Source organism: Trematomus bernacchii, unplaced genomic scaffold, assembly GCF_902827165.1.
Source record: "Trematomus bernacchii unplaced genomic scaffold, fTreBer1.1, whole genome shotgun sequence".
NCBI classification, from domain to species: Eukaryota; Metazoa; Chordata; class Actinopteri; order Perciformes; family Nototheniidae; genus Trematomus; species Trematomus bernacchii.
In genome coordinates, this window is record NW_022987678.1 from 205,001 (window position 1) to 222,782 (window position 17,782).

Below are 17,782 nucleotides of genomic sequence, written 5' to 3' on the forward strand. Positions count from 1 at the left end.
CCAAACGGCTCCGTGTGTACGCCCTATATGATCATTTTCTGATAACGATGAAATAGCCCCGCCTCCCTCTCCCCACGTCTCCCTCTCCCCACGTCTCCCTCTCCCCACGTCTCCCTCTCCCCACGTCTCCCTCTCCCCACCTCTCCTGCTCAGAGATCAGCTGCTGGGCTGTCAGGAGAGGGGGAGGAAAAGAGAGGCTCCGTTTATTATTCTTATATTATTATATATAAGTCGTTATCAATTTGTTTTAAAGCTCAATAAGTAACAAAGAAGACCACTGACCGGCACTTTTCTAATTTTGTCCGGAAGATTTCAACTTTAACGGACATGTTGACCGGCGAAAGAAAATGTTAACGGAAACTCTGCCGCACGGTTCCCTCGTCCCTTGGAAGAGGCGGAGAGGTGTTTTTCATCTGCTGGTGGACTACCGGGGAGAATTACAGCAGGAGCACGGACACGTTAATTGAGCCGCATGCGTGTGAACGGAAGACTTTTTTAAAAACGCATACGGTGCGTAAACGCAAACGTTCCCGTGTAAATGGGGTCTAAAAAGGGAGCCTCATCAAATACAAAGGAATAGATATGAATACACAAACATAGTGACAAAACAACCCTCACTATTAAAGTGGTACAAACTAACAAAAGGAGGCTGTAGGAAAACACAGCTAAGCTAGAGGACAACAGTCAACATAATACTAAACTAATCTAAACACATCTAATCACAACAATACTAATACGGACCACACGAGTTAACCACTGTTACCAGATGTGTCTACAGTCAAAGAGCACGTAGCGAGAGGCGTCTGTTCACACAGCAGAGCCTCCCGACTGATCGTTGTCCCCAGGCTTTGTAGTCGTCTCCGGAAGGTGCGCGCCGGATGTGCGCTGGGATTGGAGCGCGTCGGGCCCGGCGTGCTCCAATCACAATCTTCGGGGGCGGACCAGGAGATAGGTAGCCAATGACATCAGGGCAACCGCACAGCTCATTTACATAGAACACATTCAAAACAGAGTTAACAGGGAGGCGGGAGGCGGCCGTAACACCAATATACATTTGTTTGCAGTGGTTGTGTTCTTGTTTATAGTTCAAAAACATGTATGGTCTGCTTCCTCTCATCATGTGCTGCTCCTTCTCCTCTGTGATTCTTCTCAACCTGTAACTTAATTAAATCTGTAAACGCCCCGGTTCTTTGTAAAGGTCACACCTGATATTGTTTGATATTTTTCTCTGAGCCACTGCACGCCTCGCTGTGATATTTTGTATTACTCCGCTTCATGTCCTGTATTACTGTATTGAAGGCAGGGCTTCAAATGTCATCTCATAACACCAGAATCATCAAATCAAATCCACTCGCAAATTAACTTCTTCACCTGTTAACTCCTACAGGGTTTAAAGGTAAATACATTCAATCCCGAGCTCTATACAGAGGTTAGATATCATATACAACTTCTAACAAAAATGATAAGCATCATTCTGAACCAAGACTCAGATCAAGGTCCCTCAAATGTACGTAAATGTTTTTTATTGGCCTCATGATCCTCTCCTTCAAGGATTAAGGAGAGGGAAGCACAGTAAAGGAGGCCAATGAGTGTCAAGTCAAATAAGTGATGTATAAATATCAGGATGCTGTTTAGGAACCTTTAGCTTCCTCCTCCTCCTCATCCTCGTATCTCGGGAATCATCTCAACCTAAATCTGTCAGCAGCGTCTCTCCAGACACTTGTTTTCTTTTGATACAACTCCCAGGAAGTACCAAGCATATTTTTAACCCAAACACAAACTTCTTCCGAACAGGGACACACTTCACTAATCATGCAACATATTAAATGAAGTGGCTATACAACAGCAAATAACATAAGTGAGTACACATGCATGTTAAATGAAAATGAAATAAGTAGCAGCATTATTAAGAAGGTAAGCGATCGTATATAAAAGACGGATAAAAAACATTTCAAAGTGTGTTTTTTTAACATTAAAGCATTAAAGAAAACCAAACTACAAGTATGAACCTGGAAATAAGCAAGGTATGAAAAAGCGTGTTGAATTAAAAGTGACAAAAACCAAAGAACTTGACAGCGATGGTGGGACATTTTGATTTAAAGTGGCTGCATCGAACACAGATACATAAATACCTGCTATACTTTTCTGCCGCTCTGAAAAACCGACTGTGGCTATATCACTAATAAATAGTAGTTATAATAAGAGTGGATCTTAACCCTTAGATGCATGTGTTTTTATGCAATTTTTGTCATTTTGGTTAAGAAAAATCTCTTGTATAATATTTAGTATATGTTGGTTCACACTAGAAATATTTTATATTTAATTTTTCACTATTTATAATTTTAGAAATGTATTTTACATTTTGAAAAAAAAACGTTTTCCCGTAGGATTCCATAGAAAATGCATGCGGGTCAGTTTTGACCCACTTATGGAAGCTTGGGGTATTAATACAAGAACTACAATTTCTTAAAATGTAAATTAAAAATGTGAATGGCATGATATCCAAAACATGTTTTTTGAGGAATAGCTGGAATATGAAATGATACATTTTTTTAATTACAAAGATACTTCAAGAAAACCACCTCACCGGGTCCAAAAAGACCCACTTATACATCTAAGGGTTAAAAGCAAAGATCCACACACTGTAGAAATACCAGAGTAATCTAATCAAATCAAATCAAAATGTATTATTGCCCCAAATCACAAGAAATGGGATGTACAAAGCAAAAACAAAATACAAACGTCATAGCATACAAATGATAAAAACATTATACATCAACATAAGTATTGCCATGTGATAAAAGCATGTGACTGAAGTGATGGTAATGATGAACGGAAACTAGGTGATGGAAATGAGTTGACAAGGAAGACAGAGTGCCGACACACTGATCCGTCGCTCTTCCTCTCCTCTTCCTCAGCTCTCACTCACCTCCCTTTGTCTCTCTGCACTCAGCCCTTTATTCTCAGGAGGTGCTTCTATTCATTTGGTGTTTGGGGTGAGCACACTGGTTAGTGAGCCGTCTGCATTAAGGAGGCTGCCTTTTAATCCCGCCCCAGCGTCTCCCTGTGATAGTAGAATCACGAGAGAGCTCCAAGGATTACCAAGTGAACAGAGGAGGAAGAGCGGATCAGCAGAGTAGAGAGGAGACGTAGTGTCTGGTCACACTGGAGACCTTGGAGAGTTTGTTTAGTGGCTGTGAACTGAAAAAGATATCAACAACTGTTCGATGCAGCGGCAGGAAATGATGTACACACACTCACGGAAAAGTACTCAGATATTTAGTGAAACCAGAGGGTTTGGAAACAGCCCATTTAGGATTATTATGTATTAATATTAAAGTTGTTAAAAAATGAGTTTATTCTTGTTATTATATACAGTAAAGTTCAAAATTCAAGATTTAAAGGCTTAATGTAATGTACACAATATGCGCTTTCACACCGGTGTACTTTTCCCCGTACTTTTCCCTTTTAGTTCCGATAGTTCCTGGGATTTTGCGTTCACACCAAAAAGAGAACTTAGTTCATGAGAACTTTTCCCCCCTTTTCAGTCCCTGCTAGAGAGCAGGTACTTTCCTGGGGAGAAAAAAGTTCCAATTTCTGATTGGCTGGGCGAATTGCAAACCACGCCCCGTAAAACTCTGAAAGGTTTTGTGAAGCCGCCATTTTATTTCATTGCATTAGCATTATTAGCATTAGCATTAGCCCAGCGCACCAACGCAGAGAGACTAACTTATGGCAACACAAAATAAAACATGGGAGCGGTGGAGATGAGGAGGTGTCGGCGTTCTGGCGATTTACTCGGAAGGCTTCAGTAGAAGCTGCTGGGAGTCCCAGCAGCTTCTACTGAAGCCAGGCCCCAACTCCGGGGACTTCCGGCCGGGGACTTCGGGTGGCAGTATACGCCGTGAAGTTGTTTGCGGCCTGCCAGTAAACCCAAAGCAGAAGAAGAAGAAGTGATGTCAGCGGCTTCATTTGCGTAATCTTCTCTCAGGGAACTTATTCCGGTGTGAACGCGATCTGCCCTTTAGTGCCATGGGGGAACTAAGTGCTGGGAACTAAGTACGGCAAAGTACTTGGTGTGAAAGTGGCTAATAGCTACACATTTACTCCCAGGCTCCTCCTACTGTGGGATACATTACAAATAAAGGATTCTCTTTCCCTATTTTATCTTATAGCATCTTATTATTATCTTATATTACTTCATCTCTAATCTTTTACTTCAATAAATGTAGTAATAAAGTTCAGTGAATTCAAAAGTGAAGAAATACTGTGTTAAAGGTAAAAAGTCCTGTATTCAAAACCTTACTTTAATTAAAGTGATTATAGATGTTAGCATCAAAATGTACTTAAATTACAAAAAGTAAAGGGACTTATTATGCAAAAAGTCTCATTTCAAAATTGTTATATATTTTAATTATAATTATTCATGCATTATTGGGTGTTACAGATTGTTCGGTCGACCAAGGGATCAATACAGTTTTTCTTAACGTAAAATACATGATAGATAACATGTGGTTTATAAACATACAGTACACAGTATTAGTGTGATAGTAGGAGTAACTAACTACATCTATTAAATAAATGTATAAAGTAAAAAGTACAACATTTACCTTTGAATTGTTTGAAATAGGAGGAAATGATTCAGTACAGATCATGTACTTCAAAGTTGTACTTAACCCTTAAATGAGCATTCACATGTGAATATTGATTGATTGTTATTTTCTAGATTACATCCATATTACACAATAATACCCTCTCATTTCACCATTATCACACCTGTTTTACACGCTTATTAAACCTATATCACACCCATGTTACACCATTATCACACCTGTTTTACACCCTTATTTATCCGTTATTACGCCCATGTTACACCATTATCACACCTTTTTACATCCTTATTATACCTATATTACACCCATGTTACACCATTATCACACCCGTTTTACACCCTTATTATACCTATATTACACCCATGTTACACCATTATCACACCTGTTTTACACCCTTATTATACCTATATTACACCCATGTTACACCATTATCACACCTGTTTTACACCCTTATTATACTATATTACACCCATGTTACACCATTATCACACCTGTTTTACACCCTTATTATACCTATATTACACCCATGTTACACCATTATCACACCTGTTTTACACCCTTATTATACCTATATTACACCCATGTTACACCATTATCACACCTGTTTTACACCCTTATTATACTATATTACACCCATGTTACACCATTATCACACCTGTTTTACACCCTTATTATACTATATTACACCCATGTTACACCATTATCACACCTGTTTTACACCCTTATTAAACCTATATCACACCCACTTGATGGACGCAGCCTGTCAAATGACTGTATACAGAAACCTTTTAAGGGTTAAGTACAGGACTAAAGTAAACGTACAAAGTTGTGGAGGACTCATGATCCTCAGAGGATGAAAACAAATGCCTTTGGTAATCTTTGCATTATCCCCCCCGCAGAGATGGTATAAAAGCAGGATTGGGAAAACGTGTGTAAACTCTGTAGCTCCGCCTGTGATTTGTCATTGACATTAACAAGCTAAACACCAGGAGGACCGCTAATATATAATCCCCCTCATTACCACGTACAGTAGCTCTAATCCCATCTGAGTGTTTGTGAAGAGCTTTTATTGCAGCCGTGTGACTTTCATCTCAGATGGACGTGACACTGCAGCCTCTTTTAAAGTTTCTGAAGCTCCAAACATCATTTCCTGGCCGTTCTTCAATACATAGCTGTTGAGAATAACGTAATTAAAAAAGGAAGTCGACGATAACAGCACGAGTCCTTGGTCTGAGCATGTTTTCAAAGCTTTCTTTGTTAACCTGTTTCCCTCTGAGAACGTTCATTTTCAAAAATATCGACAGAAATGTTTGGCTTGAGGGTTTGTTAGTGACCTTGGAGGAAGTAATTTGAGAAGAGAATTTTCCGCACAAGAGCTATTTATTGGAAATATTTAGCCACAAAGAAGAAAATATTTAATAAAATACATAAATGGTAGGTAGAAGGGCACTTGCTATGTGAATGAAAATGTTAGTGTGTTTATCTGCCTGCTGACAACAGAATCCAAGTTGAAAACCTAATTTCCTTAGGCATTTCCTTCAAATTGAAAGCCCACATGTTGCAGGATTTGAATAAACTTTTCAAAAATCGTATTGAATGTTTCTACAAAGAGGAAGTCAGGTGTACACAGTTATTTCTAAAAGACAGAATGTATTACAGCAGGTGAGCTGTGGGTATTTAAAGTTGTCAAAGGCATTCAAATTGTTGTTTGAGACACCTTGTAACTTTATATACATTTGTATGTGTACTTTATGAAATCCAGACACTCTAGTGATTAAGCTCCGGCTAGGCTTATGTAATATATATATATATGACACTATTAGAAAGATGACATATTGTGAGAACACACATACAGTTTCTCTCCCGCACACTTTAGCCTTTGCAGACCATTTACATGCACACAAACCCATATGCTTATAACACACTACAGAAAAGGGAAAACCATTTGCACTTTGTGGGGGAAACTTCTGAAGCAATTGGAGACAGGACTCGGAGAGACACGATGGAGAGCTGGAGCTTTGATGGCAAACACTGACGGTTTATTTGGAGCTTTGGCCGGAGAATTCACAAGACATGTCACGGGCCACGGGTTGAGATGCCACAATCAATGCTGAGGGTTCTCCTCTCTGGTAGGAGGTTTTAACTAGTTCAGAGTGGAATAATCAACATTCTTCATCAGCGAAACTAAACAAATATGGACCCTGAATCGAACTGCTGTCGTCCATAGAAAAGAATGTGCACCAGGGAACCTACGTAACAGAAAAGAAGGGCATCCAGATGTCCCTGAACCATAAACTATCTCATGTCAGCTTGTGCTCCGTCATAAGCTGGGAACAACAATGCGCCCAAGCTGCCCCTCCTTAAGAGAGATAGCAGCGATACCCAAGGCCGTAGACCTATGCCATGGGAAAGGAGACAGTGAAAGGAGAAAATGATGAACTGTGTCGGAGGTTGAATACCTTAGCAAATTACTCCCTAACACACTTTGCAAGCCAGTAAACAACAAGGGAAAAGAAAACAAACACTATTAGCTGTGAAATCACTCACCACACTAATGTCATAATGAATTTGTTAAAACATAGATAAAACAATATGACTTGGGTACACAGTGGTTGTGATTAAGGAGGTCTCGGACTGTAATGAATAGAAAGAAGACGTGTATTCAGCCTGGATTTAACATCACCAACAGAGCTTGTGTTGAATATAAAAGCAGGATTATTAACCAGCTCTGGTGTGAACTAGTAGCCGCTGCAGAGACATCAGTACCGATGTTTCATGATCAGACTTCTTACATCCTGTGAGTCTCTGGCAGCTGGTCGTTGCTGTCGGAGGAGAGGAGTGTATTCCATGCACGAGGATTTCAGTGTCTTAACTGAGAACATGTGCCTCGTATCTCGCAGGATCAGCCAATTATCCCACATTTTATCCCCATGCTTCCTCCGTCTTCTGACAGTTCCTTCACCCACTTTCCTTTACCTCTCTCCATCTGCCCAGACGCTATAGAGCAACGCTTATTAGGAAGACCAGAGCTCTTTGAAGCCCAAGGCCTTTCTGTCTGTGTGTGTGTGTGTGTGTGTGTGTGTGTGTGTGTGTGTGTGTGTGTGTGTGTGTGTGTGTGTGTGTGTGTGTGTGTGTGTGTGTGTGTGTGTGTGTGTGTGTGTGTGTGTGTGTGTGTGTGTGTGTGTGTGTGTGTGTGTGTGTGTGTGTGTGTGTGTGTGTGTGTGTGTGTGTGTGTGTGTGTGTGTGTGTGTGTGTGTGTGTGTGTGTGTGTGTGTGTGTGTGTGTGTGTGTGTGTGTGTGTGTGTGTGTGTGTGTGTGTGTGTGTGTGTGTGTGTGTGTGTGTGTGTGCATTGAAGACTGTCAGCATGCTTTATGAAGAAAAGAACGAGGACATGAATGATGACATGTGCTGCATGATGACTGTTTGGTGTGTGACTGAACTGCTTTGTGAATTATTGTGTGTGTGTTTTTCTGTGCATATTGCAGTGGGTTTGAGAGTCTGACACTTTCTGGCTGTCAAAGTGTCAAAGAAATGTGTTTGCCTCGATACTTCGTTTAACAGCTGCCATCTCCACTCCTACACAGCTATTATATTGACACACACTCACACTCACACACTCTCACACACACACACACAGCCATGCAAAAAGCTGTTGGTCTCTCAATAGATGCAGTGTTTAATGTAAAAGGACCATTTATTAGTCCCTTTAAGCAGATATTGAGCCCTCATAAGATTGACTGAGACTTTCATTGTACCAGATATTGTTGTGAGCCATTTAAAAAAAGTCATGCCAACAAAAACAACAAAATGTGCATTAAAAAAAACACATTATGTTCTGAGAGATTAAGAGCTTTTAGAAATAGAACCAATGGTTTTAATGATTAAGGAATTGTATTAAACTCCACTTGCAGTTCGTTGAATCTTTATAATTTTATGGAAATGTGGCCGTTATCAAAGACTTCCGAAGTCATCCTTAAATCTCATTTGCAACTTCAGCAAAGTCCGAGCCAACTTAGATGGACCATAAATCAAAGCTGCAATGCAAATATTTGTGGTTGGATGGTCCACTGTTTTCTCTTATACTGTAGCATCGTTTTTAGCTGCAGAAATAATCTGTTTACATTGTGAATCATTGGTTTATTCGTATTTGGAAATTGTAAAAATGATGTCATTACTATCAGATATATACATTTGTTTTTATTAAATGTAGGGCTCTACAGATCACAGAACTCTACTATGATTTAAGGCTTCTCTTCAGCTGTTCTGCCTTTAACAAACACTCACATATACATTCTTCATTTATCACATGGTTATTTTTTTATTGTACTGATTATTCATGTGTAGGCTTTCTTTGCTCTATTGGCTTTCTGGAAACTTCAATTAACAGTTCCATAAAGAAACGATGCTGGTTTTTGTGGTTTTGTCGATCGCAGTATAAGCTATGCTCTTAAACATAAATGTGTGTGTGTGTGTGTTGCAGGCAGGAGTGTAAGAAGCTGCGTGAGGAGCTGAGAGAGGACCATGAGGAGGACAAGGCGTTGGCGCTGAGTCAGCTGGCTCAGAGCAAAGAGCAGGAGCTGAGCAGCGCCAGGGAGAGCTGGCAGAGGAAGGTGGAGGATCTGCTGGAGCAGGTATGACTACCACAGATCAACGATGCAAAGGTTTTATTGTCATATGCACAAAGCTACAGTGTAGAAATGGCACTCTGCCTCACTCTACCTCACTCCACCTCACTCTGCCTCACTCTACCTCACTCTGTCTCACCTCACTCTGTCTCACTCTACCTCACTCTGCCTCACTCAGCCTCACTCTTGCCTCACTCTGCCTCACTCTACCTCACTCTACCTCAATCTGCCTCACTCTACCTCACTCTGCCTCACTCAGCCTCACTATTGCCTCACTCTGCCTCACCTCACTCTACCTCACTCTGCCTCACTATTGCCTCACTCTGCCTCACCTCACTATACCTCACTCTGCCTCACTCTGTCTCACCTCACTCTGCCTCACTCTACCTCACTCTGCCTCACTCTTGCCTCACCTCACTCTGCCTCACTCTACCTCACTCTACCTCACTCTGCCTCACTCTACCTCACTCTGCCTCACTCTGTCTCACCTCACTCTGTCTCACTCTACCTCACTCTGCCTCACTCAGCCTCACTCTTGCCTCACTCTGCCTCACCTCACTCTACCTCACTCTGCCTCACTCTGCCTCACTCAGCCTCACTCTTGCCTCACTCTTGCCTCACTCTTGCCTCACTCTGCCTCACTCTGCCTCACTCTTGCCTCACTCTGCCTCACTCTGCCTCACTCAGCCTCACTCTTGCCTCACTCTGCCTCACTCTGCCTCACTCAGCCTCACTCTTGCCTCACTCTGCCTCACTCTGCCTCACTCTACCTCACTCTTGCCTCACTCTGCCTCACTCTACCTCACTCCACCTCACTCTGCCTCACTCTACCTCACTCTGTCTCACCTCACTCTGTCTCACTCTACCTCACTCTGCCTCACTCAGCCTCACTCTTGCCTCACTCTGCCTCACTCTACCTCACTCTACCTCAATCTGCCTCACTCTACCTCACTCTGCCTCACTCAGCCTCACTATTGCCTCACTCTGCCTCACCTCACTCTACCTCACTCTGCCTCACTATTGCCTCACTCTGCCTCACCTCACTATACCTCACTCTGCCTCACTCTGTCTCACCTCACTCTGCCTCACTCTACCTCACTCTGCCTCACTCTTGCCTCACCTCACTCTGCCTCACTCTACCTCACTCTACCTCACTCTGCCTCACTCTACCTCACTCTGCCTCACTCTGTCTCACCTCACTCTGTCTCACTCTACCTCACTCTGCCTCACTCAGCCTCACTCTTGCCTCACTCTGCCTCACCTCACTCTACCTCACTCTGCCTCACTCTGCCTCACTCAGCCTCACTCTTGCCTCACTCTGCCTCACTCTGCCTCACTCTACCTCACTCTTGCCTCACTCTGCCTCACTCTGCCTCACTCAGCCTCACTCTTGCCTCACTCTGCCTCACTCTGCCTCACTCTACCTCACTCTTGCCTCACTCTGCCTCACTCTGCCTCACTCAGCCTCACTCTTGCCTCACTCTGCCTCACTCTTGCCTCACTCTGCCTCACTTTGCCTCACTCTGCCTCTCTCTGTCTCACCCTGCCTCACTCTGCCTCACTCTGCCTCACCCTGCCTCACTCTGTCTCACTCTGCCTCACTCTACCTCACTCTGCCTCACTCTGCCTCACTTTGCCTCACTCTGCCTCTCTCTGTATCACCCTGCCTCACTCTGCCTCACTCTGCCTCACCCTGCCTCAGTCTGCCTCACTCTGCCTCACTCCTCCTCACTCCTTCTCACTCTGCCTCACTCTTGCCTCACTCTACCTCACTCTGTCTCACTCTGCCTCACTGTGTCTCACTCTGCCTCACTCTACCTCACTCTGCCTCTCTCTGTCTCACTCTGCCTCACTCTGCCTCTCTCTGTCTCAATCTGCCTCACTCTGCCTCACTCTGCCTCACTCTGTCTCACTCTGCCTCACTCTGCCTCACCTCACTCTGCCTCTCTCTGTCTCAATCTTCCTCACTCCTCCTCACTCTGTCTCACTCTGCCTCACTATGCCTCACCTCACTCTGCCTCACTCTGCCTCACTCTGCCTCACCCTGCCTCACTCTGTCTCACTCTGCCTCACCTCACTCTGCCTCTCTCTGTCTCAATCTTCCTCACTCCTCCTCACTCTGTCTCACTCTGCCTCACTATGCCTCACCTCACTCTGCCTCACTCTACCTCACTCTGCCTCACTCTGCCTCACTCAGCCTCACTCTTGCCTCACTCTGCCTCACTCTGCCTCACTCTACCTCACTCTTGCCTCACTCTGCCTCACTCTGCCTCACTCAGCCTCACTCTTGCCTCACTCTGCCTCACTCTTGCCTCACTCTGCCTCACTTTGCCTCACTCTGCCTCTCTCTGTCTCACCCTGCCTCACTCTGCCTCACTCTGCCTCACTCTGCCTCACCCTGCCTCACTCTGTCTCACTCTGCCTCACTCTACCTCACTCTGCCTCACTCTGCCTCACTTTGCCTCACTCTGCCTCTCTCTGTATCACCCTGCCTCACTCTGCCTCACTCTGCCTCACCCTGCCTCAGTCTGCCTCACTCTGCCTCACTCCTCCTCACTCCTTCTCACTCTGCCTCACTCTTGCCTCACTCTACCTCACTCTGTCTCACTCTGCCTCACTGTGTCTCACTCTGCCTCACTCTACCTCACTCTATCTCTCTCTGTCTCACTCTGCCTCACTCTGCCTCTCTCTGTCTCAATCTGCCTCACTCTGCCTCACTCTGCCTCACTCTGTCTCACTCTGCCTCACTCTGCCTCACCTCACTCTGCCTCTCTCTGTCTCAATCTTCCTCACTCCTCCTCACTCTGTCTCACTCTGCCTCACTATGCCTCACCTCACTCTGCCTCACTCTGCCTCACTCTGCCTCACCCTGCCTCACTCTGTCTCACTCTGCCTCACTCCTCCTCACTCCTCCTCACTCTGCCTCACTCTTGCCTCACTCTACCTCACTCTGTCTCACTCTGCCTCACTGTCTCACTCTGCCTCACTGTGTCTCACTCTGCCTCACTCTACCTCACTCTGCCTCTCTCTGTCTCACTCTGCCTCTCTCTGTCTCAATCTGCCTCACTCTGCCTCACTCTGTCTCACTCTGCCTCACTCTGCCTCACCTCACTCTGCCTCACTCTGCCTCTCTCTGTCTCAATCTGCCTCACTCCTCCTCACTCTGCCTCACTCTCAGGCTCATTATTTAACGTTGCGATAAACACACAGGAGCAGGCACTCACTGCTAATGACGAATGCTAATGTAGCATGTCTTAGCGCTCCTGTGGTCATCGTACACACACACACACACACCACACACACACACACCACACACACACACACACACACACACAGGGTCAGCGGCTGTATTAATGTTAATCTCTGCACACATGATGTCCTTAGACGACATGCAGTGATTAATGTTTATTTATTTACTTGTTGATTACTTGTTTACTACATTTGTCAAAGCACAGCAGCAGGTGTTCAGCCTCTTGATTGATGTGCAGGCAGTGTGGGCTGATACCATTTTGCTAAAATACAAGATGAACTATTATTTGAAGTTGAATCGCAATGTGTGCGAGTAAAATATCCAAATGACAAGTGATGCAATGTTTGTGAAAGTTTAAATATTTGTCAAAAGGAAACTTAAATGTATTCTACACATTTTATTGTGTACAGATCCTCCCAAAAAAATCACACATTATCATGTTGTTTTATTATATTATATATTTTTTTAATTACAATTTTTTCGTAAATAATATCCCTTTTTCAAAACGTTCAAGAAATAATGTGTACATCACATGGACTGTAAAAAAAAAAGCCACCATTTTGTAAGTCACCCACTGGTTTGTAGACTTTTCATGCACATATAACCTGTGTTAATAAATCCATCCACTACATTGTAAAGGCAAGTCAGGTTTATTCATACAACACATTTCAACACAAGGCAATTAATCGCGCTTTATAAAAAACATTAAAAGAATTAAGATTGCTTAAAAAAAACCTGTCAAAATACATGAATAAATGTGGCAGTGCAGTGTAAGATATGAACAGTTATTAGATGTAATAAAAGGCGGCAGCAAACAGAAAAGTCTTCAGCTTTGATTCAAAAGAGAAAGCGTGCTATTCTTTATCACATCAGCTTTATGGGAATACACAGATACAGCAGGTTGAGCAAGGTCGTCCTTCTTTATCTCGACATTTTCCCAAATACTCATTATCTGAAGTCGTCTAGACAGACTCATTTGATGAATCATGCTGCTTCTCTCTAACAATTTGTTCTAGTGCTGCCCTACACATTAGCCAGAGCTCATTATGTCCTGCAGTGAACTGAACAAATGTATTCACTTAAAGAAAGAAACTTTATTGCTTGTGGCTTTAAAGAATTATCTTAATATCCTTTGCTTAATAAACCTAATTGATTACCACCAGTGCTCTGCCCTTATAAGTACACATCCAAGATAGAAAGATAAGTACTGTAGCAGCATTATGAAAGTGAATATATAAAGTTAGCCGCAAGTAATAACAGTTAGAAGTAGTAAACGGTCTATACAGCATTAAATAGGACATATTATGCACATTTTTGTACTTAGTGTCTCTACTGGGACATGTCTCCATGCTTTAATGCTCATACTGCCTGTGCTGCCGCACCTCTTTTCACCCTCTGTCTGAAACCAGAGCCCAGTCTGCTCTGATTGATTAGCTGGCCGGCTCTGTTGTGATTGGTCAACCGCTTAGAGATGTCCCGCCCCTTAGCTTATCATGTACAATGCGTTAGAGCGCTAATAGAAGCTCAGTGTTACATAGTGATGTCACAAATAACTGAAGTAAACAAAGGAGTCCAATGGAGGCGTTTCAGGCAGGGGGGAAACACAGGGATTTTAGCACAAAGGAAAAGGAAAAACTCATCATAGGGCCTCTTTAAGTATTGCATTAAAATAAATGTGCCAGTTATAGAAATTGTATATATTGCACAGGGTTATTGAACAACAGCAGTATGTTATAGCCCATATTGTGTGGTGGTCTTCCAGGGGCCGTTGTGGTTATACATCATTCCTACCGCTGCAGGAAGAACTTACCTGCGATACTTCCTCCTCCTCCACCTGTCTAATATTATTGGGAAAATAGTGAATGTACTCTTCCAATATCAGAGTACACATGATAACAAAGACCCAACTGTGTACATGACATGAAATGTTAAGTATTCAGAAAAAGTCTGAATGTTTTGATTTTGAGAAAGTTCGAATTTTGAGATTTTGAGAAAGTCAGAAGTTTTTGAAAGTCAGAATTTTTTAGAAAAAGTCAGATTTTTTTGATTTTGAGAAAAATTCAGATTTTTTAGGAAAAAGTCAGAATTTTTAGGAAAAAGTCAGAATTTTTAAGAAAAATTCAGATTTTGAGAAAAAAACCAACATTTTGAGAAAAAACTCAGTATTGTACATGACAGGATGTATGATTACCTACAAGAACCGGTATTCCTCCATCTTGTGACTGTGTAACTCCCTCTCTTGTATATCAGCATGTGAAGGACACTGTTCAGGAACTAGTTGATGCTCTGTATGTGATGACTACTTCCATTCTGGAGAGGATCACAAATACATGGATCCTGATATTGAAGCTCAAGCCGGTGACCAGTGATATTTTTCTAACAAACATGTATGACGTTGTGTCCCTGTGCAGATCTCCCTGCTGAAGCAGAGTCTGGAGATGCAGCTGTCTCAGTCGCAGTCGTCTCTGCAGCAGCTGCAGCAGCAGTTCAGTCAGGAGAGAGAGCACCTGAGGCTGCAGCTGGACGAGCTGCAGACGGAGCACCAGAGGAGGCAGCAGCGCCTGCAGGAGCTGCACCTCAGCTCCATGCAGGACATGGAGCACGCCCGCAAGAGGGACCTGAAGGTGGGCGGAGCCAGACATGCACTCAAACACGTGTTTATAAACAGTACTATCCTAAGATTTGAAATAATACCAAATACCGTGCAAGGACAAATTCATGTTTGCTGGCTAGCATTCTTCTTTAACTGGCACATTGCTGCTTTATTGAGGATGTTACTCCGTCTATATTTGGAATCATTTAAGACACTTTGCATGAATGTGTATTTCATGCTTGTGAATGCACTTGTTTACCCTCGTGCAAGTTAGTAAACCAGAAACACAAACATAGCTCTACTAGTGGTCAAACATAGAGCTGAGTTGAAACTGGATTTTTTTAGCATCCTTTAAATGTTTTGATAAAGATTTTGACCCTATGAAATGTGCTGTGTGGAAGAAATGACCTCAAACTAATCACATATTTAAGTTACATATTACCGAGCATGGCTTAAATTTGTTTAATACAAATATTTCACCCCATATATGGACTGAGAAGGAGAAAAAAATACCTCAAACATATCTTTCTTGCTATAAGCATCTGCAAAAAGATAATATACTTCGATATATAATTTGATAGTTCCATATATACAATACTTTTAGGGATATTTGTAACTAAAAAGATCTGGAAATAGCCAAAAATGTTGCCAATATGAGATATTTTCTATGACATGCATCCCTTAAATTTGTTTAATACAAATATTTCGCCCCATATATGGACTGAGAAGGAGAAAAAATGACCTTAAACATATCTTTCCTTCAATGAGAAGCTGGATTAAGATCATATCGATCGATATATCAGCCTCACATGTTTAAGTAGCTTTTGTCAAAAGGTCAAGCAGGATATTTTTGGCAGCATTTAGTAACAATGCAATCAGAAGTCACTACACAGGTGATACAGCCTGAGAGAAATACTGCAGGCAATCAGAGTGCTGGGACATTGTGCTGCAAAACTACACTAAGAAGGGACCTCAGCACCATGGAGAGCGACTGCATGCATACAGGGATAAATGAGCACCATGGACAGAGATCTGATGTACAACAATGGGAACATTTATCATGCAAAGTGATCTAGAATAATGGCTGAGGAAATGTGAGACCACTGCAGTAAAGCAAAACCAGAAAACCTGCATTTCAGCACACTCAATTCTCATTATGATGGAAGCGCTGGAGGCCTTTACTGGCACCATCAAAGTTAGGCAAGGCAAGTTTAAAGGGGACCTATCATGCTAAATTAACTTTTTGATGTCTTTTATACATAAACATGTGTCCCCGGTGTGTCAGGGAACTCACGCAGCGTCAGAAAATAAAACCCTCTCTCTTTTCCTCCGTACCCAAATCTCTAAAAACGGGGGAACAACGGAGCTGATCCAGATTTGCGTCCGATATGACGTAATATCTGAAATGTGGACCCACGGCCCTATCAGAAACGTTGCTATCAGAAACAATGCCCGACTGTTTTGGACGTAATATGGTCGGTGTTTACATTAGCATCGCTAACACTCAGAGCTAACCTGTACTGGAGAGCATGTGTGTGAAGAAGCAGGAAATAAAAAGGAACTCACCTTGTGGTATAACCGGCAAGAGAGAAAGCCTTTGAGCTCCATACTGTTTCAGAAACAATCCTTGGTAATCCATGATATGGCGTTTCATCACGGCAGCATTTAGTTTAGACAGTAGCTGCCGGGTCCCCCATGAGCTCAGACCCCTCCTTTTTTTTTTCAATTTTTTTTTTTTAAAGCTTTATACCCCAAATCAGCACTTTTGAAACAGGAAGTGAAATAGAGGGATATGAGGCATGGCTAGAATGGGTGCTCTGTTTGGTATTTTGAGCAAAACACTTCATAGACATGTCTTTTTATATATTTGTATATATCTGAGACCTATGCTATTGCCTAAAAATAGCATGATAGGTGCACTTTAAATTACTATAGCACTTGTCAACACAAGGCAATTCAAAGTGCTGTACAAAATTGAAAGACATTAAGAGCATAAAACACATTAGAAACTTTAAAAAGCAAAGATAATAAAACTTGAATAACACAGGTACATGAATACAAGTTACAGTGCAGTGTGAGATGTGAATAGTTAAATTAAAAGCAGCGGCAAAAAGAAAAGTCTTCAGCCTGGATTTAAAAGTAGTAAGAGTTGCAGCGTGAAATTATAGTTCTTTTGACACTTTTCTAACCAAATTAAGTTAGCGAACAAAGTATGAGTAATTAAATAATTAAATCCAATTAATATATGCATTTAAAAGAACCCTTAGACTATGATCTGCAGCCGTTATGTAATCAGTTTGAGAAGCTCCATCCATGACATTTCCATCCAGCAGAGGCTTGTCAGAGTCAAGGTTAGCGTGGCAGTGATTCATCATCCCTCACTCTCTCTGACAGCAGACGGTTTCCACATCAAGACGCTCTTCTGACAGCTCCACGTTTTCCCCCTTTTATAATGTCAAAATATGCACGCACAAAGCAACATACACACGCCTCGAGGTGCCAAAGGAAATGTTCCTCACCGCTAATCCGACCATATCACAGTCAAGGTCGATTTGGATGAGCTATACATCACAATCCCCAAATCCCCTCTCCGACGCCGTGGACGCTGTAATTGTGTTAATGCTCGAGGCTGAATGGAGGTCAGGGAACGGCGTCCTCATGATGGCGGTATGAATAAGGGCAAGTGTGTGTTTGAGTGGG

At 42.6% G+C, this 17,782-nt stretch overlaps 1 protein-coding gene across 1 annotated transcript in view; it reads left to right on the plus strand.

Moving 5' to 3' along the window:
- LOC117487633 (protein FAM184A-like) overlaps window positions 1-17,782 on the plus strand; it is a 181,859-nt gene that overhangs the window by 109,209 nt on the left and 54,868 nt on the right. The window contains 2 exon segments of the mRNA XM_034136266.1: window positions 9,095-9,245; window positions 14,901-15,113. Of these exon segments, the coding sequence (XP_033992157.1) occupies window positions 9,095-9,245; window positions 14,901-15,113 (364 nt within the window).